The 24,540-nt window shown below is 52.7% G+C and overlaps 1 protein-coding gene across 4 annotated transcripts in view; it reads left to right on the top strand.

The window, feature by feature from the left end:
• Hhat (hedgehog acyltransferase) overlaps nt 1–24,540 on the top strand; it is a 204,030-nt gene that overhangs the window by 162,621 nt on the left and 16,869 nt on the right. For all 4 annotated transcript variants that reach the window (XM_060364950.1, XM_060364948.1, XM_060364947.1 and 1 more), the window contains one exon: nt 9,048–9,192. In XM_060364950.1, coding sequence (XP_060220933.1) covers nt 9,048–9,192 — 145 coding nt within the window. The remainder of the gene's footprint in view (nt 1–9,047; nt 9,193–24,540) is intronic.

Genomic DNA, 24,540 nt, shown 5'->3' with positions numbered 1-24,540 from the left:
TCTGTGCTACCACCTCACACTAGTGATTCTAAGTTCCGGGGTCTTACGACACGCTGTTTCCTGAGAGGCAAACGTTTGTTCCTCTTTTGATTCTTTTCTAGAATTTAACTGATGACTTTTACATATTGACACACTCACACACACTTCCCTCTCTCCTCTGTGTGTGCAGGTACATGCACACACAGCGCACATGTGGACATTGGAAGACAGCTTCATGTCCTCGCTTTTCACCTTGCTTGAGACCTGGTCTTCTTGCTCAGTGCGAAATGGACCGGGCTCGCTTACACACGAGCAGTGGGCAGTTTTCTACCCAAGGTGTGAGCTCTGTCCTCATGACAGGGGGCCTCCACTGACCCTGAGGCGCCCCTGAAAGTTGACCCTCACTTCTTACTCGCTGCTGTGGGGGCAGGGTGGCGGTTTGTGGAAGGCACACTCTCCCCAAACCCGCCCTGTGCGTGCGCTGCTGTGGCCTCGGGTTTGGACCCCTGCTTTCAGGAAGGCTGTTGACCTGTGTTGACACACTGCGTGAGTCTTGCTGGAATCGTGTGTTAGTTTGCTTCTTTGGGACCCTCTAGAAGGGTCACCACGACATCCATGTGTCCTGGTGGCTCTGTCATGCCAGTGCTCACAGCTCTGGCACGGTTAACTGTCTCGCTGCACTAATGAGACAGTTGGGTGTCAGGTGGGCACAGGGGGGAACGTGTCCTTTTCTCCCAAGGCTGGGGGCCGCCTCGGGCTGTTGGAGGGTCACGTTGCTGCGAGGACGTTTCACTGTTTGTCTCTTTGGCCTCCCAGGACTTTACATTGCACACTCGCACCTGTTGTGCTGCTGCGGCGGCGGCGTCTGTTGAGTGACCATGGGATTGTTCTTTAATTGTGTAACGCCATGAGGTGGGTGGGTTTTCTTGTCTCTAAGATCTCGTCTTCTTTCCATTCCAGCACAAGCGTTTCACAATTGAGAGTCTTGGTCAGGGTTTCTGTTGCTGTGAGGAAACACTGAGAAAAGCAATCTGCAGAGGAAAGGTTTATTTGGTTCACACGTCCACAGCACTGTTCACCCCTGAAGGAAGCCAGGACGGGAGCTTGAGCAGGGCAGGAAGCTGGAGCAGGAGCTGAGGCAGAGGCCATGGAGGGGGCTGCTCACTGGCTTGCTCCCATGCCTGCTTTCTTGTAGAACCCAGGGCAGGAAGCTGGAGCAGGAGCTGAGGCAGAGGCCATGGAGGGGGCTGCTCACTGGCTTGCTCCCATGCCTGCTTTCTTGTAGAACCCAGGGCAGGAAGCTGGAGCAGGAGCTGAGGCAGAGGCCATGGAGGGGGCTGCTCACTGGCTTGCTCCCATGCCTGCTTTCTTGTAGAACCCAGGACCACAGCCCAGGGATGGCTCCACCACAGTGGACGGGGCCCTGCCCATCAGTCACTCATTAGGAAAATGTCCACAGCTAGGTCTTCCGGAGGCGCTCCTCAGCTGAGGCTCCCTCCTTTCAGTTAACTCCAGTCTGTATGTGAGTTAACACAAGCCTGGCCAGCACACGGAGGCTCGAGAGTCCGGGCATCTTCCTTTCCTGTTGGTTGGTTTGTGCCTTAGAGTCTTATTGTGATTGCTGAAGCCCAGTTTATTATCGCTAAGATTAAGACTGTGGCTGTGAACGGAGCTTTAGGTTTTGATGCTAATTTGTGCCATGCTCAGTCAGTGAGTGTGGCCCGTGTGCCAATGTTGTAGCATGTCACACCTCCCCTGGCCGAGCTCAGCGTGATCACGGCCCGGGTGTACTTTCTCTTGCACATCTGTCTGATGGATGAGGCTTATTGATTTCTCATTGCAGTCAGCTAAATGTGCAGCAAAACTTACCAATTCAATCACCATTAAACATAAATTCTGTGGTGTCAGGCTCGTCGACTTTGCTGTAGAACCGTTACCGCGTGAATTTACAGAGCTTCCCATCAGCTCACTCTGTTCCCATCAGGCAGTGCTGGAACAGTTCTGCACTCTGTGTGACCTCAGCTGTTCCAGCGTCAGGCAGCGTGTGTCTTTGCGCCTGGCATGTTCCACTTAGCCTGCTGTCCTAAGGCTCATCTGTGTGGTAGTGTATCTTTTTAAAGCTGAGTAATATTCCATCGTATTTGCATGCTATATTTTATTCACTAATCTTCAGGTAGATATTTGAAGAATTCTTGTTTTTTTTTTTTCCTTTTAAAAATCTTTGTGTGTGCATGTGTGTGTACCAATGTACCATGTGTGTATAAATATATGTTTGTGCATGTGTTTGTGTATGAATGTGGGTGCATGCATTTCATGGCCCATGTCTGGAGGTCAGAATGCAATCCTAGGTGTGAGTCCTTGTTCTCTGTCTTACTTGAGGCAGGATTCTTGTGTGCCTTTGGGGCTTCTCTTGTCTCTGCTTTCTGCTTGACATGGATCACCAGGACCCTGGGGCAGGGCTTTTACATGGTTTGGGGGTCTGAGCCTTGCAGGCCTGCACTGTATACCCTGGGCCCTCTCCCCCCCAAATTTGGGCTGCATCTGTCATTCGCTCATGGGAATAAGCCGCCATGATCATGGGCATGTCAATACCAGAGTTTCTGCCTCTCCTCTTACAAGTTTCAGAGGAGCTGAGCTGCACTCAGGCATGGTAATGTTATGTTCATTTGTTGAGGGTCCACGGGCACTTTACAGTTTCTGTAGCAGTTCACATTCTCACCAGCAGCAAGCAAAACTCAAGACTGCTCTACAGCCTCAGCCACACTTATTATGTCTGTCTGTCTGTCTCTGTATGTGTCTTTCTGTCTCTATCTCTGTGTGTGGGTGTGGGTGTGTGGGGGGGGGGACAGGGCATTGCAAGCGTCATGAGCCTGTGTAGATGGAGGACAGAGTAACCTTGGGCGTCAGGTCTCATCTCTCACTTCCCTTGAGAACAGGGCCCTTTCCTTTTTTGCTATGCTTTGCACCTGTGAGCTTCTGGGGATTTCTTTTGTCTTGTTTCATCTCCATCTTCTGCCTCACTGTAGGAGTGACGATATTACAGATACTTAACAGAGGACCCAGCTTTACGTAGGCGCTGGGAGTTCAAACTCGGGTCATGATGCTTGCAGGTACTTTACCTACTGAGCCACCTTCTCAGCCCTTCCTCCTTCTCCTCAGCCTTTCCTCCTCCTCCTCAGCCCTTCCTCCTCCTCAGCCTTCCTCCTACTCAGCCTTCCTCCTACTCAGCCTTTCCTCCTCCTCAGTCCTTTCTCCTCCTCAGTCCCTGCTCTTCCTCAGTCTCTCCTCCTCAGTCCTTCTTCCTCCTCCTCAGCCCTTCCTCCTCCTCAGCCTTTCTCCTCCTCAGTTCTTCCTCCTCCTCAGCCTTCCTCCTTCTCAGTCCTTCCTCCTCCTCAGCCTTAATCCTTCTTCCTCCTCTTCAGTCCTTCCTTTTTCTCCTCCTCAGACCTTCATCCTCCTCCTACTCCTCAGTCCTTCCTTATCCTCTCCTCTCCAGTCATTCCTCCTCCTCCTCCTCTTCTTTCTGCTTCTCCTAACCATCCTCCTCTTATTCTTCTTCCACTTCTGTTGTTATAAAAAAATGAAAATCCTAATCATTTGACTTTACCAATGAAGACTCAGGAGCCAGATGCTGGGGTGAAAACCTGCTAGTTCAGAGAGGCAGAGAAAGCACCAGCTGACCTTCTCTCTCAGCTCAGATCTCAGAGGAAAAAAAAAATCCCCAAAGCTAAAAGCTTGCTAGCTCAGCTGACAGCCCAGGAGGAAAAGACCAAAACACCCAAGGCCAAACACTTGCAAGTTCAAAGCCCCCAAAGTTCAAAAACCAGAGAGTTAAAGCCAAAGAAGTAGAGAGCTCCTTCCCCACGCTGTCTTAAAAACCCCTCAACTCAAAGTCCCTCCTACTCTTTATCCCTGTCAGCTGTTTCTCCCTCCGCCCCTTGACCTAGGGTTAACTTTATTAAACCCTGTGTGCAGACAGCTCTTGGATTAAAAGTGTGTGTTAGGGCTCAACCACACCAAAAAAGAAGCAGAGTTTTACAGCTCACAATCTTGGGGTTCACAATGGGATCAAATGTCCTGCAACACTTTTTCTTCCCCTTCCTCCTCTTCCTCTCCTTCCTCTTCTTTTCTTCTCTTCCTCCTTCCTCTTTTTAAAACTAGCCATCCTAGAAGGTGTAAATCTGTATCTCCTGGTTTTGACTTGTACTATCCTGTGATTATTAACATTGAAACATCCTCTGATTATGGGGCATTTGTACTTATTGTCTGGATAAATGTCAATCAAATTCTTTCCATTTTCCAGGAGCTTTTGGTTGTTGTTGTTGAACTCTAGTAGCTCTTTACATATTCTGGACATCAATCCCTCACTGACACATGGTTGTGGCATTTTCTGTTGCAGGGTCGCCTTTTCAGTTGCATCCTGTAACACAGGACTTTAAATTTCTGCAAAGCCCAACCTAGCTACTTTCTCCATGCATTGTTGTGCGTTTTGGTAAATCCCAGTTGAGTTTTAAATTTTCTGCTTGACTGCAAGCCATATGCTTTTGCTTTTGAAACTGACACCTGGTGAATATTATGGTTTAGATTGGAAACGTCCCCTCAAAGGTGCCTGTGTTGGAGGCTTGTTCCCGTTGCGGCCAGTGAGAAGCCACGGAAACCCCACGCCAGGCATTTGTTTCTTCCTGTTGTCTGTGAAGTTTTGCAACTTTAGTTGTTTATGTTTATGTTTAGATATTTGACGTTTGGATGAAGCTTTAGTGCAGTGTAAGGGTCCAGCGTCATTCTTGATTGTGGACACACATGCATCAGCTGACAGGGCGTCACTTCTTCGGAGGCGCTGTGAGCAGTTAGGGTGACCTGACGTAACTGCACGTGGGCGTCTTGCCTGGGCTTTCTGTTCTGTCCCGTCTGTTCAGGTGTCAGCCCAGGCCAGCCCCGCCCTGCTTTGGCTGCTGTGGCTTTGTAGTGTTGAAATTAGGAAATGTGTGTTCTTCAACTGCACTAGTTTTCCAGTGATGTTGCGCTCACTCAGGTCCATTAAGGTTCCAGATGGATTCAGGATGGACAGTTCCCGCAGAGTGTGGGGCCTGCATGGGCTCTGCGGGGAGCCTGTGCAGTGTGTGGTGCTCCCCAGCGGTGTCCCCTCCGTGCCCGTGCACACGGATGCCTCTGTTAATTGTGTCTTGAAGCAAGGCTTTGTACTTTCAGTGTGCAAGGATTTTGTTGTCTTGGCTAGGTTTGTTCTTAAATATTTAATTCTTTTTTGTGCTGCTATAAATAGGAATTTTCTTAACTTCTTAGAAATTATTGTGCGTGTGAGTTCACACACGTGCCCCTGCACGCTCCAGGGGTCCTCCCGTCTGGCACAGCAGAGCTGGGAGACACGTGCTGCTGTGTCCAGCTCTGTGGGTCCTGGGAACCCAAACTCAGGCCCCGTGGTTACTCAGGAAGCACTTCCCAGGGGCCACCTCCCCAGACCCGGATTTTCTTTAACATTGCTTGCTGTATATGAAAACAACTAATTTTTTTCATATTGGTTTTGTAATCCTAAAATTTTGATTAATTTTTTCACTTCTTTCAAAGTGCTCTTTTGCTTTTCCTAAGAACTACATTCTTGTCTTATGAAGAGAGATCATTTTTTTAATTCCATTCAAAATTTAGGTGTGAGGCCTAGTGACTATTTATTTTCTAAAGTGACAAGATAAAAATCTCATATTTACTGTGTAAAGTACATTTTCAGCCACCGACACACTGTGGAGTGGTCGAACTGGGTCGTTGGAGTGTCACCTTGTGAAGTTATTTTCTGTAGGGAGAACACTCAAAATCTGCTTTCTGTTAAGTTTCCAGGAATACGGTAGGCTGGAGCTGGAGAGGCGGCTCAGTGATTAAGAGCTGGTTTTACTTTAGCGGAGGACCTGGGTTCAGTTCCCAGCACCCATCTGACAGCTTGCAACTATCCACATCTCCAATTCCAGGGGATCCAGTTCCCTTTTCTGGCCTCCATGGCCACCAGGCAGCGTGTGGCACACATGCATACATACGGTGGAACACTCCTATACACATGAAGACAAATAGATGGTTTTAAAGAGAATGATAGTGGTATGCAGTAGTACCTTGCTCGCTGTGCTTCACGGTGGAGCTCCTGAACTCCTTCCTGCTCTATAACTGAACTCTTACGTCCTGCTCAGGACCTGTTAGCTATGAAGATAGCCTTGGTTCCGTGAGCTCCCACTCCTGGGACAACTCTCGGAATTTCCAGGTAACTGAGTCCCCCTTTAAGGTTCCGGTGTGCGTGTCAGCCACACATTTCTGTTTCTGGAATTGATTTGAGGCAACCTCCTTGGTTTGGAGCTGAAATGTCCCCCAGAGGGTTGGTTCCCATGGCAGCAGTGTTCCTAGAGGCGAGGCTCTGGGGTTGTGATTGGATCTCAAAGGCTTCGACCTCACCGTGGATTAATCCCCCGATTCTAGTGCAGAGTGTGGGGGTGATGAAGGGACCAGAAGGACGTCAGTTCCTGGGGCCATGGCTTACCTCCTGCCCCACCCCCCACCCCGGGTGCTTCCTGGCCACCGTAGGCAAGCAGCTCCCCACACATCCCATTCTGCCTTGCTCTGGCCCAAAGCCGTGGCTTAAACAGTGACTATAAACTGCACCTGGTTTTAAGTTCTTTGTCTCAGGTGTGTAGTCACGGGCTGGGGGGAGCTGGCTGACACAGTGTGTGTCTGTCAGCAGCACTTGTGCATGAAGCGTCTGGTGAGCAGACAGTTCTCCAGCATCTGCGCTCAGGCTGACACTAAGGAGGAAAGATCTCAGGCTGCTCTAGGAGAGCACCCTGCCGCCTGGACGCGCAGTGCGGTATAGCAGGAAGGCCTGGGCCGGGAGAGCTGTGTGATGGTGCTAGCCCAGACCTGGGACCGGCTGTCTGCTCCTCTGCTTCTGTTCGTAAGGCAGAAACAGCTTTCCCTACTGTGCAGCAAACTAGGAGCTGAAGCTGAGGGGAGGAGGTAGACTTAATTTTAATTAAAGACTTTAATTAGCACACAGACTGTGACTAGGTTCTTTCTGAAGTTCGGTATGTTTGAGGTTGCAGGCAGTGCTGTCTGAATATTTCATAGATTCATTTGGCTTGGGCACAGGATGGAGCAGAGCGTCAAGGGCTCATTCTTGAGCTTTGGGTTGAGTAGTGAAAACTTGGCCCTGTTTTTAGGAGCCTGCCTGAGCAGGAGAAGGGGTTGGAACACAGGCGCCTAATACACAGTGAAGCATTCTGAGGTGGAGACGGGGCCCAGGAGCGACCTTGACCTTCCTTTCTGACCTTGAGCTCTCATCAGCCCACTCTTCTTTGATGGCTTCTTCAGAGCTCGAGGGTGGCCCTGTCCCCACCTGACCCTGCTGGTGGCCAGTGTCACCTCCTGCTTCTGCTTTCTACTTAACTTCATGAAAATGAAAATCTGTGCTTTCATGGGGACCGTGTCCAGCTGCTCAATCCCACCAGCTTTCCATTCTTAGCTTCTCCCTACTTAAAAATAACAGCACCAGGTCACACTTGCCAAGCCTTTGTCCCAGTCTCCAGCAGCCATTCCTCCAGCCATCTGTTCCCCCGGATGCTCACTGCCCCCGTCTCAGCCTCTCCGTGGACAGTCAAGGGGCCAAGCAGCCACCAGCTCTGCAGCACCTCCCGCCCACACCCTGCATATTTCCACCAGCGTGCTGGCCCATCCTCTCCTGCAATTCCCAGAGACAGAATGCTGGCTGGGAAAGGCAGGGCTGTTCCTATGGAGATGAGAGTGGACAGCTCACAGCAGCACAAAAGAGTTGACAGAAGTTGGTTGGGCTCCGAGTTTGCTGCTGCCCCACCTTTCGAGTAGGTGTGTTAGAGGAGCCTCAGCAGCTGTATGTTCCTCCTGCATCGCTTCCTCTGGTCTGAATGAATCGGTCTTCTCTGTTCCCACCCCCATCGTTTCCTTTGGTCTCAACCAGTGTTCCCAGACGGTTGAGCAAAGGTCTGCCTGAGGCCTGCAGTCCCCGGTGTTCCCAGACACTTGGTAATCAGGGCAAGCTCCATACTGTCTGAGTGGGTTGTACTAGCGTGGAGAGAAACCGCCGCAGCCTCCTCCGCCATGTCCGAGAATCTGCCCGGGGACACAGGCTCCTCGCTAACCTTCTCTACCCGCTTCCATCCCATCCTCTGGGGTTCAGAGGTGTGTGCTGAGCAGGCCTGGATCCAGTGGCTGTTGGATCTGGTGGTTTGTCAGCAGCTGGAGGCAGAGGGGGCGCCACTCAGTCAGGGTTGCTGGGCAATCAACGAGGGAGCCTAACAACTGTGCAAACCCATCCCGGGTCAGCCCACTCCTAAAGATCTGCTGCTAGCATCTTTACATGAGCGCCACAGCCTTTCCATCTTCGTCCATCCTGACAAATTCATGTTAACGAACTTCAGATTCTGTTTGTCAGTCACACTGTTGTTATCTGATCTGGCTGGCAATGACGCGCATCATATTTTATGGCTCCTTATTGTATGCTGATATTCCCCTGTCTCATATACAGTTTCCTGACATGAGTTCTCTTCCCCGGGGTGTTCTCAAGCATATGAGGCAGGATGGCTGTGCTGGGAATGCTCTGTTTGCATTTGTGCTTGCATCCTAGACGTAATAGACCACAGCAGTGAATATTATAGGATGTCAGAGAGTGCAAGGGAAATGGGGGTTTGTAAGGACTTAGCACATTCTGCTCATTGGTATAGCTGTGTGGACCAAGGGGTAAACCCTGTTTTTGCTTCTTGGGACATCTAAGAATGGAATTAATAATAATAATAAAAACATAAACCAGGGGCTGAGGGTAGAGAGCCCTGATATCAACCTTTATTCATGGACAATAAGCCTCAGTATCTGCAGTTCTGATTCCACTGTTGGAATTACTTGCAATCAACTGTGATCTGAAAGTACTGCACAGAAACTTCTAGAGACAACCAGTGTATAAGTTTAGGTTCTTTGAAGCTTCAGTCGCCAGAACTCTTGCACCTTAGTTCTCCTGCCTCTCAGCGGCGTCTTCCTGTGCTCCCTCACAGGCCCGGTTCCTGTCCCCGCCAGCCCGCCGACGGCTGCACGCTCTGCTGGCCTCCTGCGCCACGTCCATGCTGATCCTGTTCAACCTGGTGTTTCTCGGGGGGATTCAGGTCGGAAAAACCTACTGGGACAGGATCTTCCTGCAAGGTGAGTTGTGTGCAGCTCTGCTGCGTCTCGCTTATAAGCCGGCGCTACTGATGGCCTGAGTCATGTGAGAGCCACGTGTGTGATGCTCGACCAGCAAGGCGTCAGCCAGGAACGGGATCTGCCCCGAGGGACTGCAGCGCTGCCTGTTCTCAGGTACCGTGTGCCGGCCACCCGTGAGGCTTGACATCCAAACGTGGGACCCCAGCTCTCCTCCGTGCTCCCCTTCATTACATTTCCAGTGTTCGGGACGTGTGTTATGTATGAGGAGGCATGTGTGTGCGATGGCATATGTCAAAGGGTAACTTTGTGGCGCTGTTTCTCCCCTACCTTCCCATGGCTTCCGGGGCTAACCCAGGTCACCAGGCTTGCCCAGCAAGCACCTTCCTCCACCGAGCCTTCTCGTTGGTACCGGCTGTGGACTAATCCCGTTTTCACGTACACTGGGTGGATTTTTTCAGCACCCACGGCAGAGCCACAGCAGCAGCAGGCAGCAGGCTGGTGTGTGACAGCTGTGAGAACTTTACCGTAGCAGCTGAGCCTCCATCTCTATGGTCACCACTGCCCATGGGCTGGGCCTAAGACCTACAGGAACCCTGAAAGACAGGACAGCCGCTGCCTGCAGCATTGTGGCTAGCTCCCTGTGCGTCCAAAGAAAAGCTCCCGCCCCACTTCCCCACCTGCGCATGGCCCTGGGAGTCTTGGCTGAGCGGGGCTGGCGGAACTGGATATGGCTGGTCTCTCAGCTCTGCATCAGGCCCCCCAAGGCCGCTATCTCTGCTGCTGCTCGCCTCACACACCAGAAACAATCACCCCACACAGCCGCCAGATGCCTGAATGTTAGTCGTGGATGTAGCTGGTGTGTCTCAGGGGCCTCTCTTTGACTTCTGAGGTGCTCAGCTGATGGTTCTGCAGGCAGAAGCTGCCCTCAGATGAAGACAGGGGTGGCGGTACAGAGGGTGGGAGGACTGTGTCCACAGAACCTGGCAAGGTGAGCACTCAGAGACTCAGGCAGGGGGAGCTGGCCTCCCGTCGCATCCTAAGAAGGCTCTGGTTTTCACTAAATCAGATGCACAGGAGTTTGCTGTTTACATGTCGCTGTGAATAATAGGACAAGGAAGGAAGCCCCAGCTGGGTGGGTGAAATCCTAGCACGTGCTGAGGAAGAGTGTTTCTGAGGCCAGCCTGAGCTACACAGAGAGAGCCTGTATCCAATGGTGAGGTGAAGGAGATAAAAGAAGCACAGATAGATATGAAAGCTGGATACAAACATCTTTCATGGGACGCTTGATTGGGGTAACTGCTGTGGCCATTAAGCAGTGACTGGCTTCCCTGAGCAGGTGGCCATTACACAGGCGAGGGGTTTAAACCGAGCACCAAGCAGGGACTTGCCAGTGTCCGGGAAGGCTGGTGAGCCGGGAAACTCACCCTGGGCGCCACGAAGAATCTAAGTCCCCGTGAATGCTCACTGTGTGTGTTTATCACTCAGGCTACGGGGCTGGTCCAGCAGGTTCAAACCCTCCCCAGCCACCCCAGGAGCTCGGATGAGCACCTGTGACTCCAGGGCGGTGCTGGGGGCAGGCGGGGGGCAGGTGGGAGGTAAAGCTGGGCCCTTCTGGCTGCCAGTGTAGCTCCAGCTCAGTGAGACGCCCACGTCAAAGGAATGAGCAGAGTGGAGCAGGGCACTTGACGCTGTCCCCTGAGCACACGTAAAACACACAAACGTGCCCGCCCCACCTGCTACTGAGTAACTTAGACGTGACGTGATGGTATGTTGCCTCCCAGGTATCCGGCTGGAGCTGTGGGAAGCGGGCAGGGACTGGCATGTATCAGTCGCCTGCGTCACACAGTAGCCCAGCTGGGGGTGTCCCCGAGCGAGGCTGCAGAAGGTCCAGCAGGATTTGAGGACTAGTGATCCAGCAGGGAGGACTAGTGATCGGTATGTGGAAGTCAGTGCGAGGGTCTTGGCCGGCGTGTGTCACGGGCTGCTGGAATCAAGGGATGTCCGCTGGGATTTTGTCGGTTGCCCCTTTTGTCACCTCCTTCTCTCCTGGACAGAGGCGGGGCAGATGATGGCAAGTGTCCCGTCCTGGCGAGCCTTCTTGCCAGTTGACCAGACAGAGGTGGGTAGGATAAATATTCATGATCAGGTACAAGAAATAAAATGAGTTGGGGGTATGTTCCCTCAGGTCCTGCTGGGGTGTCAGTAGATCAGCATTCTAAACCTGAAAAGGAAAATCTGTGTTCTGAAGTCACCTGGCCCCCGGGACCCCGGAAGGCCTGTTGTCCTGTGCATGCAGCTGCTGGTGGATGCTCTGGCCATCTCGGACCTCTGCCCCTGGGTGTGAGATCAGTCCCCGTTGCTCTGATGCATGTCTGCACACAGAGGGTGCGGGGAAGGCGTCGGGGCCTGTCTCCAGAGGACGGAGCACTTTCAGGCTCTGCATCTGGGTGGCACAGTTCACCAGGAGTCCCTTCCTCTGTGCTGTGCTGGCTTGGGGACCACTGCAGCTATGGGGGAGCACTGAGTCCTCCTTACAGACCCTGCCTCAAGGAGTCCCGCAGCACAGAGAAGGGGCAGGCCTGGGGACAGAGATGGTTGAGGGTTTGCAAATGCCATAGTCTTAGTTATTCTCCTGCTGTGGTAAAGTACCAGACGCCAGCAACCTGAGGGAGAAAGGGCTAAACACGGATACAGTCTGTTATGGAGGAAGGCCACAGGGGTGGGAACATGAGGCAGCTGTCAGGCTGCTCCTGCAGTCAAGAAGCAGAGCGAGATGGACACCCGTACTCGGATTGCCACCTCCCACTATGAAGTCCAGGACCCTGCCCCGTGGCAGTGGTGCCACGCCCTGAAGGGTGGGCCTTCTCCGTCAGCGTAAGATGGTCCTTCCCAGGCCTGCCGGGCTGACCTGCTCTAACCCACCCCTCACAAGTACGTTTGAAGGCTTGCCTCCTGCCCTTCTAGAACCTGCCAGGTTGGTAATAAGTGGTAACCATCACACCGTTGGTGACTTTCCCTGGGAAGATACAAGCAATTGTCTGTTTGGCCCAGACGGGGCTTGAGGACAGACTGAGGAAATGATTCCACACACGTCTAGGTTAGTGACCTGTGAGTTCAGTGCCGTTCCTTACGCTGTGAGCTTACTTGAGGGGCTCCAGGACACTGGAGGGCAGCTGCGTCACTGAGAAGCCCATGCTGGCACGGTGATGACGCACGGAAGCTGCATCCCTGGAGCTCCCGAGCAACCTGCAGGCTCCTCCCATCAGCCATCGCTACCGCTCCTGCATGCTGGGGAGGGCTTTGCGGCTGATCTTCCGAGCTTCTGCGTCTGGTGGGACCCTCTCTTGAGTCATGTGACCTTGCTCCAGGAAGGGGCATTGCAGTTCGCAGCTATACACGTCTCACAGTGAGTCACACGCTATCGCACGCAGATGCACGCCTGACAACTGCAGGAATATGGAAACTGCACACGCACAGTCCCCAGATCTAACAGAGACCACTGTGTCAGGATGCACGCTTACTGAGTGTGAGGGCGCGCATACACACTCACTAGTTCCCTGGGAGCCCCGTCCCACGCCTCTGGCAGCTCCACAAGACCCTCTCGGGGCAAGATGGAAGACTGACCTCAAAGCCAGCGTCTCCCTGCCTCCCGGAGCGGGCTTTGCTCCAAGCTGCCCAGTTTACCGAGGTGCTTCCACGGCAGCTTCCTCCTCTCTGGGTGTGAGCAGACTGCACCCTCTTCTCTGCTGGGCCTGCCCTGCCATCATGAAGAACAGAACACAGGGGCCCAGGAAACACCGGGGCTCTGGTTGCACAGTGCCCACGTGTTTACAGTAAGACTCACCTGTCCTCCAGCCACTTCCCATGCTTTAAGCTGCCTCAGGTTCACGGATCTAGGGGACGTGGCTGGGGTCTGTGCCATCTGCATGCAGACAAGTGCAAGGTGCTGCTCATGTCACCTTTGTTCACAGCTCTGCGAGGGGCAGCTTTGACCTTCCGGCTGACGTGGGAATTGATTTCTTCAGCAGCGGCTGAGTTCCCCTCTGTAAAGACATCAGTGAGACATAACTCTGTTTTATGACTTTTCCCAGGAAGACGTAAACAGACATCTGTTCACACCAGATTCGGTTTGCACAGACCAAGGAAAGGGCCCCACCAAGGCCCCGCCCAGCCTCCCTTGGTGACCCGGTGACAGTGTTGAGGTCACTCACACGAGCGCAGGCGACTCGGCAGCTGTACTGCTGAGTCCCACATCCACGCATGAATGAGCCTGCACACAGGTGCCAGCCTTACCCCGCTCCGTGGCACACATGCCCTGGTGTGCTGCCCTCCTGACATACCTCCACACGGCACACGCATCCACATCCACACACACCTGCACACAGATTCCCCAACATTTTCCAACCTGACTCCTTGCACAACTGTACTCCTGTGCCATGTCCACACACACACACACACACACACACACACACACATACAGACACAGGCACACACACACACTCACACACCATATCACCTTCCGTATGGCCTCCTGTAGTTTGGGAAACCATGACTCAACACTTACCCCTCGTCCTAAAGAAGCTCTCTCTCATCTAGAGCAGGACAGCCTGGGCGGGCCTTCACACCTCAGTCAGTAACGAAGACAGAGCCCCACAAGCATGCGCAGACTCAGTCTGCCCCCCACGGTCCTCAGCAGGCCACTCAGCACAGCTCGGATCAGCCGGATTAGCGGTCCCAGCACAGGAATGGGAGACTGAGGCACGTTGGCCTCAGCTCTGCGCCCATCGTCACCCAGACATCTAGGCTTTCACAGGCGTCTGTGTGAGAAGTGAGACCTGGGACAGTGGTGTGGATGGACACTCACTAGCACTGGAGGGTTTGCACAGTGGCCAGGATGTGTGGAAATACCCTCTTCTGTTAGCTCGTGTGAGCCCTTTCCCGCCAACCAGGAATCCCGAGGAAGAGGGATGTCGTGATGTATCTTTAACAGAACTCCTAGCAAGGCAGTTGATCAAGCAGGAAGGAAGTCATTCTGCGTTTTGCTGATAGTTAAACCCACAGATTTGGAGCCCTCCCCTTTCCACCGCTGACGTGTTCTTGCCTCCATCTTCCTGTCCCTGCAGGGTGCCACGCGGTGTCTCAGGGTGTCCTTCCAGGACCCCAGGGCGGTCAAGACCTTGCTGTAAGATAAGCTGGGGGAGGGCTCGATTTTCCTCTGCAAATTGAGACAGATTACTTTTTAGGAAAAGGTGTATGTTTGTGTGCGTGTGTGTGTGTGTGTGTGTGTGTGTGTGTGTGTGTATGGGTGTGGTGTAAGTTGAAGATATGGAGATCAAGCCTTCAGTGTTATAGTTTGGGAAGCCCTGCTAATCCCCTGTGCTATGTGACCCAGCTTGAAAATGGCTGGCAGAGACGAAGCTGTGCTTTGTCCCACTTCGTTCCTAGCCTCGAAGAAAAGTGCTCGTCTGACTGGGCAGCATGATCTAGACTGGGCAGCATTTGGGTCTAGCATTTGCAAGCCAGGCACTGCTGTGTAACAGGCCACCCAGGCTGCAGCGGCCTGAGCAGGCAGCTGCTCGGCTCACCAGCCTCTGCGCCGAGTGAAGGCTGGCCGACCTAATGCCGCCTCTTCACTATATCCGTGGTTGGCCTTGGTGTAGCTTCACTGGCTGAGAGAAAGCGATGGAGAGCTTGTCTGTTGTGGCAACTCATGTTAAGTTACAGAGAAGCGGCTGTCTGGGAAAGTAGTTCGCTGTGCTTCTGAGCTTGTGCCAGGCCTGGTACTAAGCAATGGAAACCCGAACCAAAGCAAAACAGAGCTACACTCGCCAGGCATGGCTGCTGCAGTCACCCCAACCCCATGGAGGAAGAGCAGGAGGACAACCCTGAGTCTGAAGCCAGCCTGGGCTGCAGATGGGATTCGGGGGCAGCCTGGGCTTTGTAGTAAGGCTTTCTCTTAGAAAAGTAAAAGTGAAAACAAAATTGGTAGGTATCAGGAGGGTGGGGGGTGGGGAGGGTGGGGGGGAGGGGGAGGGTGGGGGGAGAGTGGGGAGGGTGGGGGGAGGGGGGTGGGGGGAGAGTGGGGAGGGTGGGGGGAGGGGGAGGGGGAGGGGGGAGGGGGAGGGGGAGGGGGGAGGGGGAGGGGGAGGGGGGAGGGGGTGGGGGCGGGTGGGGAGGGTGGGCACAGCCATCGAGGAAGCCCCGACAGAGCTGGTTCTAAGGCAAGGCCAGCGGCTCTGAGGGGCTCCCGTGGGCTGGCATGCAATGGAGGCCCCAGATAATCCTGAACAGCATCAAAGCTGAAGGCAGAGGCTGTCTTCTTGCTCATCGGTATCTGCGGCGTCTCCTGCTGACTCGGGTTGACTTTGTCGGAGGCAGCACGTGGAAAGGCACACGCCGCCCTACACCGGGCTGGCCGGGGGAGGTAGGGACAGAGCTGGTGCGTGGGGCCAGCGTCCAGCCACCTAGGGCCCCAGCACTCCCCGCAGGAGTTCCCCCGCGTGGCCACGGCGCCTCGGGCCCCCTCTGCCCCTGAGCATGGTGACAGCCCAGCTGTTCCCAGCAGCGGTGGAGGCAGTTATCTCCATGCAGCAGGACTCACAACTTCAAAGGAAAAACATTTCTCTTTCTGGCTACATGTTCATGTGACCCTGAATAACAAAAAAAGAAGGGAAGCTCTCACCCTCCGTCAGTAAAATGAAAGGAAAATCCAGTCCTTTGTCTTAAAATCTAGTTTTTATGTCCTAAGGCCATGTCCTTTTGCTGGGGAAAGTCTCCCAGGGACCAGGGACTTGTCCGTAGATGCAGCCTGTCCCCCGTGCCCTTCAGAGGCAGGATTGAGGGGTCAGGCAGGGCAGCTCTGGGGCCAGAACACACCCGGGGGAAGGCCAAGAGATGCCGCCTTCCCTGCTAATGCTGGCGGCCTCCGCGGTGAGTGTGTTGTGACAAGCCGTTCTCATGTGTTTGGTGAGGTCTCAGGTGAGAGGCGTCTGCAGCAGGGAGTTTGCGTTCTGGATGCTGTCAGATGGAATGAGGGGTGCTGCAGCCAGACTGTAACAAGCTGGGATCTGAGACGGGGTTCAGCCCAAGAGAGGGACCAAGTTAGAAGCCCCAGGCCCTGGGTGAGGAGAGCTGAGCTGCTTGTGTGGTCATCGTACTCAGTGCTCACCTTCTGTCTGCCTCCTTCCTCACGTACAGATCTAGGCTTTTCAGAAATGCGTGTCTGTACCTGGATCCCTTGTTTAGCCTTGTTCACCTTTGGCTTTCTTCCTGTGTTAATTGGACGCCTCCCTCTGCCGTGCTCCTCTGTAACAAAGCAGCCTGGACGTCTTCTGGTCACAGGGACCTGTCTTTGCAGCCCCACTGTTTCCCAGCTTGTTTTGAATTCAGATAGAAGAAACCAGATAAACTGAACAGAACTCCTCCTGTTTTAAAGTTCTGTTTGTGTTCGCGGAGTCCTACACCTAGTTCTATTAGCACCGCAGTGCCGGCTGCTGCTCTCATGTCCTTGGCTGTGCCCAGCAAGACTGCGGGAGCGCTGGGCACCACCGCACAAGATTGCTGGCGGTGGCGGGGACTTCACCAAAACAGGTAGATGCACACCGCGAGGAGCTAAGAAATGTGGGAAGCGGGAGAGTCTGGGGACTCATCCAGGGGAGTCTGGATGAAGCCAAGATCCTTAGTAGAGAAGTGGGGGAAGCCAAGGGGCCCCAAAGTTCTTGCTCTCTGTGTCCTAGGGCTAGAGATCACAGTGGTCACAACCTAACCAACGGTGTGCTGCAGTGTTTGGGCCCATAGCAGTCTGGGGACAGAAGGTGAGTGTTCAGGGAGGATGCCAAAGCTGATGTCACACAAAGAGACGGCCACCCACCCTCCACCCACCCTGGCTGTACTGTTCCCCTCCATCTCGGGAAGAGTCACTGCAGAGGAGGAGCTTTCAGAGGACGGTGGCACAGACCCCAAAGCAGGAAGATGTAATTGCTCATCCCGGAAGTGGTACCTTCTGAATCAGATGGGAGAGAATGTGGGATGAGGCAGGTGGGCAGACAGACATGCTGAAGGACCCAAGAGTAACCAGAACAGCAGGTCATGAAGGGCCAGCCCCTCGCTGAGGGCTGGGTTCAGCCTCAGTGCGCGGGGTCTGGGGAGAGGCATGAGGATTTTGGCAGGTGTGACTTGATTCTCAATTTTAACACAAGCATTTACTGGGATAGTAAGGGGATCTGTTCTGGAGGCGGGGACCAGTGGCGGCAGTATGAGGGAGAGTGGGGTCCTGCTCTGCGGTTGCCGGGTAACAAGGACGGGGGAGGCGGAAGACAGTGGGGTCTCCATACTGTTCTGTTTAGTGGCTTCGGTAACTGATCTGGACAGAATATTCCAGGTTTGTTTATTGATTTGGGTAGCCCGCCTTGGAGTTTCTGGATTTCGGAAAAACAGTGCCAGTAGATTTCCACTCTGTTTCCTGATCCTCTACTCTGGAGACCGAGGGGCACAGGTTCAAGGACAGGCTCCTTTGTGGGCACGGGCCCAGATGTGTGTTTTCCTGAAGGGGCCTCTTAGGAGTCCCTTTTCTTTGTGGACATTTTCCAGGTATTTTCAGCTTCGTTTGCCTTTTCTTTTTTTTCTTTGAAGCTTATGGTAAGTGTAGTTTCTTCTTTTCTGCTTTGTTTTCAGTATTTTAAGTCTGCCCGACTCCCCCGTCCCGGCCGAGACTTCCTCAGCCTCTCTTCCCTTACATGCTTTGGTGTCTTTGCTGATTATCTGGAGACCCATGAGGTGGCTCTGAGGCCTCGTATGAAGCACCATCCTCTGGGCTGTCTGCGCTTGCGTTTCCTGGCCATGGTCACATCTCAGGGAGGGAGCTGTTCTCCCCTGCCACTTTCAGATGGCAGGATCGCCTGCTCCAGGAGTGATAGCGTGCCTCTCTGGGCCTTGGCTTTTGTTCTTTGTAACCTGCCAGTGAGCTCTGGACTCTGAAACTCTGCAACGATGGCAGCACAGATTAAGGATCTAGTCCTGTTGGATGGGCAGACAGACACAGGCTAAGGATCCCGCCTACTTCTTTGGGTCCCACTGTAGTTTCTTACTAGCTTATTATCTTAGTTACTTATATCAACTAGCTTTCAAAAGTACTAAATATATTTATCTGGCAATTTCAGGCTTTATTTTTCTTCTTAGAGAATTGTTTAAAACATTACCAGAAATGAGACATCTTACTTAGAAACAGGAATCTTTCTGTAGAGATCCAGATGTTTGCTTGAGTCAAAGATGCCATTTGGCAGTCCGAGAAATGACAGCACACTTCACATATAAAAAGAGTTTCCAGTGAGTACTGTTCATGTGTTTTGGATGTTCTGTGTCTCTGAGGAGTCCCCTGGGTTCCGGGATCTGTGTTACACTGTGAGTGGAAGTGGGTGATAAAGGGTTTGGGAGACAGACAGGTGGAATGAGACCTGGAACATGGTACCCAGCCTTTCAGACACCCAGACTCCCACCTGTGAAGTAAGAAAACGCCTGCTCACAGGTGACCATGTACAGTCAGTCTGTCTCACCCGGGCACAGGGAGGTCTCTCCTGTCGCCACGGTGGTGGCTTGACTGGCAGCTAACAGAACTTAGAGCCATCTGGGAGACAAGCTGCAGGTATGTTTGTGTGGATGTTTGCCAGGATTGACTGAGAAGGAAGATCTGCCAAGGCTCTGGCCCTGAGGACAGGCTGAATAAAGGGAGGGTGGGGAGCAGGGGTCACCTGCCTCTCTTCCTGGCTGTGGATACTGTGACAGGTCTCCTGTTTCTCTTCCTGGCTGTAGACACAGGGACAGGTCACCTGTCTCTTCCTGGCTGTGGACACTGTGACAGGTCACCTGCCTCTCTTCCTGGCTGTGGACACTGTGACAGGTCTCCTGTTTCTCTTCCTGGCTGTAGACACAGGGACAGGTCACCTGTCTCTCTTCCTGGCTGTGGACACTGACAGGTCACCTGTCTCTCTTCCTGGCTGTGGACACTGTGACAGGTCACCTGTCTCTCTTCCTGGCTGTGGACACTGACAGGTCACCTGTCTCTCTTCCTGGCTGTGGACACTGTGACAGGTCTCCTGTCTCTCTTCCTGGCTGTGGACACCATGACAGGTCTCCTTCTGTCTTCCTGGCTGTGGACCCTGGGACAGGTCACCTCCCACTCATGCCACCACGATGAACGGCAGCTTCTTTGGTGCTCCCAAACACCTTTTGTTCACCAAAGCAATGAGAAAAACAAGGAATATGCTCAGTATTGATAATATTAACATCATTCTGCCTCAAGATCTTTTTTTTTTTTTCAAAAATTTTTACTGATGTTCACAGCATTGGATCCCTATCCAACACTGCATAAAAAAACAGTAACTCAAAGTAGAGCAAAACTTAGATGCAAGAACTACAAGTATGAAACTCTTAGGAGAATATGCACAGTGGTCAATGCTTTTTAGAGAAGGCATCAGAACACAGACAAAGAGAAAAGCAACTTAACTGGACATTATCAAAGTTAAAATTCCTTGGAGTGCTGATGTATGAGCATTGCTGCGAATTCCAGGCCAGCCTGACCTTCTAAGTGAGACCACGTCTCTAAAACACAACAACAACAATGTTAAACCTTTTTTTTCACTTTAAAGACATTATCAAGAAATGAGAAAACAGTTAGAACAAGGTTTTGCAGCTCTGTCAGATGAGGACCTTCACGCTGGGAGCTGTAACTCCATTAAATTAGACAAGGACCCAGAGCGGGCAGATGCCTGTCCACAGGAGAGATGCAGAGGACCCTACAGCCGGGGAAAGGGCAGCAGCCTGGGTCCTCACAGCCTTGAAGATGACTGTTGATCAACATAGAAAACGGGTTTGTCGGGCACTTGAAAATTTAAATGCAGACTCACCCAGCTCACTGATCTATTCCTGAGTGTGTGTCCAAGAAAAAGAAAAGTGTGAGTCCACACAGAAACTGGCGCTGTGTGCTCTGGCACCATTCCACAGACAGCCAAACAGTAGGCCCGGCCCAGCCAGCCAGCGAGTGGAAACGGTGCGTGAAATCTCCCCATGAGGCGGAAGGCTACAAAGCTTTGGTCTGCCCGGAGCAGACCAAGCTGTGCAGCTGGACCAGTGGCCACCGAGAGGCTGGAGGGACGGTTTGGAGGGTGATGGATGGCATAATGTTCTGCCGTGGACCGCGGTGGTGATGACACACTTGCTGACCGCAGCGCAAGCCGGGAAGCCGTGCACTGAAAGCAGACATCGTGTGGGCTGGGAGGGACTTTGTGGAGAGCCGCTGGAAATCACTTAAGAATAAGCAGTGACTGGTCTGTGCTGTGGGGCTTTAGCTGGGCCCCTGTGAACAGACACACATGTGCACACGCCAGCCAGCCCCACCCCGACTGGCTCGGGGAACCAGAGAGCTGGTTGGAGTTGTCCGCAGTGTCCTGGGTGAGCCAGAGGCAGCTACCTCACTGGGCAGCCCACCCCGAGCGCCAATGACTCAGCAAGGCCGCATCCCTGGAACCCCTGCACGACGGGCAGTCTCGTCCCCCACTGTGGGGGAAGGGCGTGTACAACCTTCTCGGTTCTGTGAGCTTTGAGAGCTTCCTGAGGCTCCTTCCTGATTCCGGGAGAGGATTGTCAGTCGGGAGGAAATGGCTGCACTGCAGCCACACTTGCCCTTTTCTCTGTTCTTCTGTCACTTGTCCAATTGTCCATCTGTCCGTTTGCCTCTCTGCCTTACACCAGCCCACTATCTTATCACTTACCCTTCCTCCCATCTCATGCAGTTCTGGTTTTTCTCCATAGATTCTCATCTGTCAGTCAAAGTTGCTGTTCCCAGCAATAATTGATGCTGAAGCCCAGGAATGGTGCCACTTGCTGCTTTTTATCATGCTGCTCTGGCATTTTTAATGTTCTTGTGCTTCATAACTTAGCAAAAGGTGACTTTCCCTGGCTCTCCAGAGGACGTGCTCTTTATCAGTCCATCCAGAAGCAGATGGATGCCTAGAATGAAGACCACGAGACAGACTTGCTGAGGGGGCAGGGATCCTGGGGTCACATCTTGGTTCTGTTGGATCCTTGGAATGGTGTGTAGAAATTGTCCCGGTTTTGCTTGTTTGCTGTGACAAGTGAGTGGTAAATGTGTCTGGCATTGGCTGCTGCTTCAGTCTGTGGCTTCATGCTGCCTGGTAGCCGGCTTGTTCATTGTTCACACAAGCTTGACCTGTTCCAGAGCAGCTTCCCTTGGGGGTCTGCCCCCCTGTGACGTCGGTAATCAGTGTGACGTCGGCTGCTCTGTCACCAAGGTGCCCACTCTTGCCGTCGGCTGCTCTGTCACTGAGTCTCCGGCACACTTGCTGCCTCCTGTCTGTCCTCCTGTCTGTTGGCCTTGGCCGGACAGCTTCTTTAAGATGTGCTCACTCTGCCCTTACCTGTGAGAGAGCCTGAAGGAGTGGGTCTAGCATGGGCCCAGGGTACTGTACAGAGCTCCCCAGTGATGCCGGCTGGACCCCTCGAACAGCTCCGCTGTCGCTGACCTGCTAATGTCTCCCTTAGCTGAGAGAATGGGAAACTCCCCATTTCTCTTTCTGTGCCTACCGGTGCCCATTTCCTCAGCCTGGAAGAGCTGACCTATGGCACTATTCTGTGTATGAGGATTCTGTGTGCGAGTCTGATACGCCTGGAGGTTCTTGCAGATGGTAAGAGCCCATTGCGCTAGGGAGGAAGATAATCCAGAGCAATGTATACCAACGGTCAGCATCTAATGTCAGAAGTCCGCCCTCGTCAATTTCCTGATCTACTATCGGTTTTCCATAGGGGCGCTTCGGGAAGTGAGACATGTGACCGCAGCTAGTGTCTTACTCCAGAGATCTCTTGATCCCAACCCCTGTGGCTAAGGTGATTGTGCTGACTTACACATTACATACATGTGACAAGGGCCCACACATCATCTGATCATGTGTCAGTTAAAAACCGTAGTGTCGTGCTTCCGCGTTGATTCGGGACTCTGACATCCAACCGTTGATAAGCTAAGGGACAGCGAGGCCTGTGCTGAGCTCCGGTGAACAGGAAGTGTGGTAGTGCCTCCCCTCACAGTGCGCTTCACAGCTTGCACAACGCCTGGAGTTGCGTTTGACTTGCTGCGTGGCCTGCAGTAGGCATGGAGACGGGTGTGAACCTGTGTCCCGCAGTGCCCTCCTTGGCGCTACTGTGCCATCCTGTCGCACCACGGAGGGAAACCCAGCATTTCTCCTGTCTGTCTGGGTGTGCTAGCCTACATGACGCCACTCTGCTGTTCTTCAGGGTGTGGCCCGTGAGCTGCGTGATACTTCTTGATAAGAGCTGTGCGTGCTTTCATCCGTTCAGTGTGTGCACGGGAGTATGTACATGTCTGTAGTGTGTCCAAGTGTGTGTGTGGAGGGCAAGTGTGCATGTTTGTGTGTGTATGAATGGGGGAGGTGTGCACATCTGTGCGTATGCAGGTGTGTGCGTGGAGGGAAGGCATGCTCGTCTGTGTGTACGTGTGTGTGGTGGTGGGGTTGTGTCTCTCATCGGTCTGGGCATCTTAGATGGTCTAGGCTGGCTAGCACGCCCCAAGGACCTGCCTGTCCCTGTGATTACAGACACGTACGGCTGCCGCTGGCATTTTCACGTGGGTGGGTGCTGGAGAAGTGAGTAGCAAGATGGAATTTAACTGGAACACGACAGTTTAGCCAGTACCCCACTCTCTAGAAGTTTCTTCACGTTTGCTCTTAGTTACAGGCTCCCAAGAATTACCAGCTCCTTAAGATCCAAACTGCCTCTTTAAAACACTTATTTACTTCTTAGAGATTTATTGTAAGTTGCGTGTGTGTGAGCTGGTTCCCCAGAGCTGGAGTTACAGATGGTTGGCAGGGCTGGAACCCTAACCCAGGTCCTCTGCAAGAGCAGGTAAGTGTCCTTAATCACGGCCCCGTCTCTCCAGCCCCATGATCTATCTTATGAAAAGTTTTTAGAAGTCTTTGGCAATCTTTTTAAAGTGTTTTCCCTTTCCTTTTCTTCTTGATATCTAGGCATTCTTAAAATTTTTGTGTGTGTGCTTGTGTGTGAGTACATGCTTGTATGTGTGTGCAGGTACTTCCGCATACGTGTGCACGTGTGGAGGCTAGAAGTGGCTTCGGGTGCTCTTCACATTAGCTTTTGAGGTAGGGCCTCTCACTGAGCCCGAGTTCCCTGGCTTGCATTGACCCCAGAAACCTGCCTGTCTGTGCACCCCAGCCCCTCCAGCCTAGGGTAGCAGGTGCCTGTTACCATGGAGATCTGAGTGAGGCCTCCATGCTTGTGTGGCAAGCTCGGAACTGACAGAGCCATCTCCTCAGCCCTTGGCATTCTTTGCAGAGCCCTGTGTAACAATTTTCATGGTGCTGTGTGTTCTCCTTTCCACCCTGTATCTCTGTTAGTTACTTTTCTGTCCTGTGGTAAGACACCATGAACGAGACAGCTTTTAGAAGAGTTTATTTGAGCTTATGGTCTCAGAGGGTTAAGAGGCCATCAGAGCAGGAAGGCATGGCAGCGGGCAGCGGGCAGCGGGCAGCGGGCAGCGGGCACAGTAGCCAAGCCGGAAGGTGAGAGCTCACACCTCTCCCTGCATCAAGCAGAGCGTTCAAACAGATGAAGCCTTTTACTCTCAAAGGCTGCTGCCAGGCCTGCACATGGCATACTTCTTCCTAAATGTCCCAGCCACCAATGGGGACCACGACAAATGCCCAGGACTAGAGAGGTGTCATTTCCTCCTGCCTCCCTGCTCTAATGATGTTGCTGATGACAGTGCTTCTCACCTTCTGTCAAATCCTATTTGTCAGTCATTTCCGTCCCTGTTGGCATGTTCCCTGCACTGCTTAGGAAGTCTGCCCATGGTCACGGAGCGCTCTCTGTGTCATCTTTTAGAAGCTTTACATTGTCGCTGTTTCTACTTAGAGCTCCATTTGGAATTAGCTTTGTAGAGTATTGTGAGGTTAAGATCAAAATTTGGAGGAGGGGTCATCTTGGACATCAGGGTTACCCAGAACCTCCATGGATAAAGCCATCCTTTCTGCACAGATGTGCATTTCTAGGGTTGGGTCAGTACTGTCCTTAGTGAGGCTGTGTAATTCTGTCACAGCCAAGGTGACCGTCTTCCCTCTGTAGAACTGCCAGGCTTATTCATGAGCTTTTGGGACATCTTATCAATTTATACCAAAAATGTTTATTTTTGGAAACCACATCGAGTACATGTAAATTTCTCCAGCATTTGGTTTATCCCTGAGTTATTTAGAAACAATGAAATACAAAACTACTAATCAGTGGTCGGTTTTGATCAGTTAAAAATAA

This window comes from Meriones unguiculatus, chromosome 11, assembly GCF_030254825.1.
Source record: "Meriones unguiculatus strain TT.TT164.6M chromosome 11, Bangor_MerUng_6.1, whole genome shotgun sequence".
In the NCBI taxonomy this organism is placed as follows: Eukaryota; Metazoa; Chordata; class Mammalia; order Rodentia; family Muridae; genus Meriones; species Meriones unguiculatus.
The sequence above is the reverse complement of the archived record's forward strand: the minus strand, read 5'-3'. Positions and strand labels throughout refer to the sequence as shown.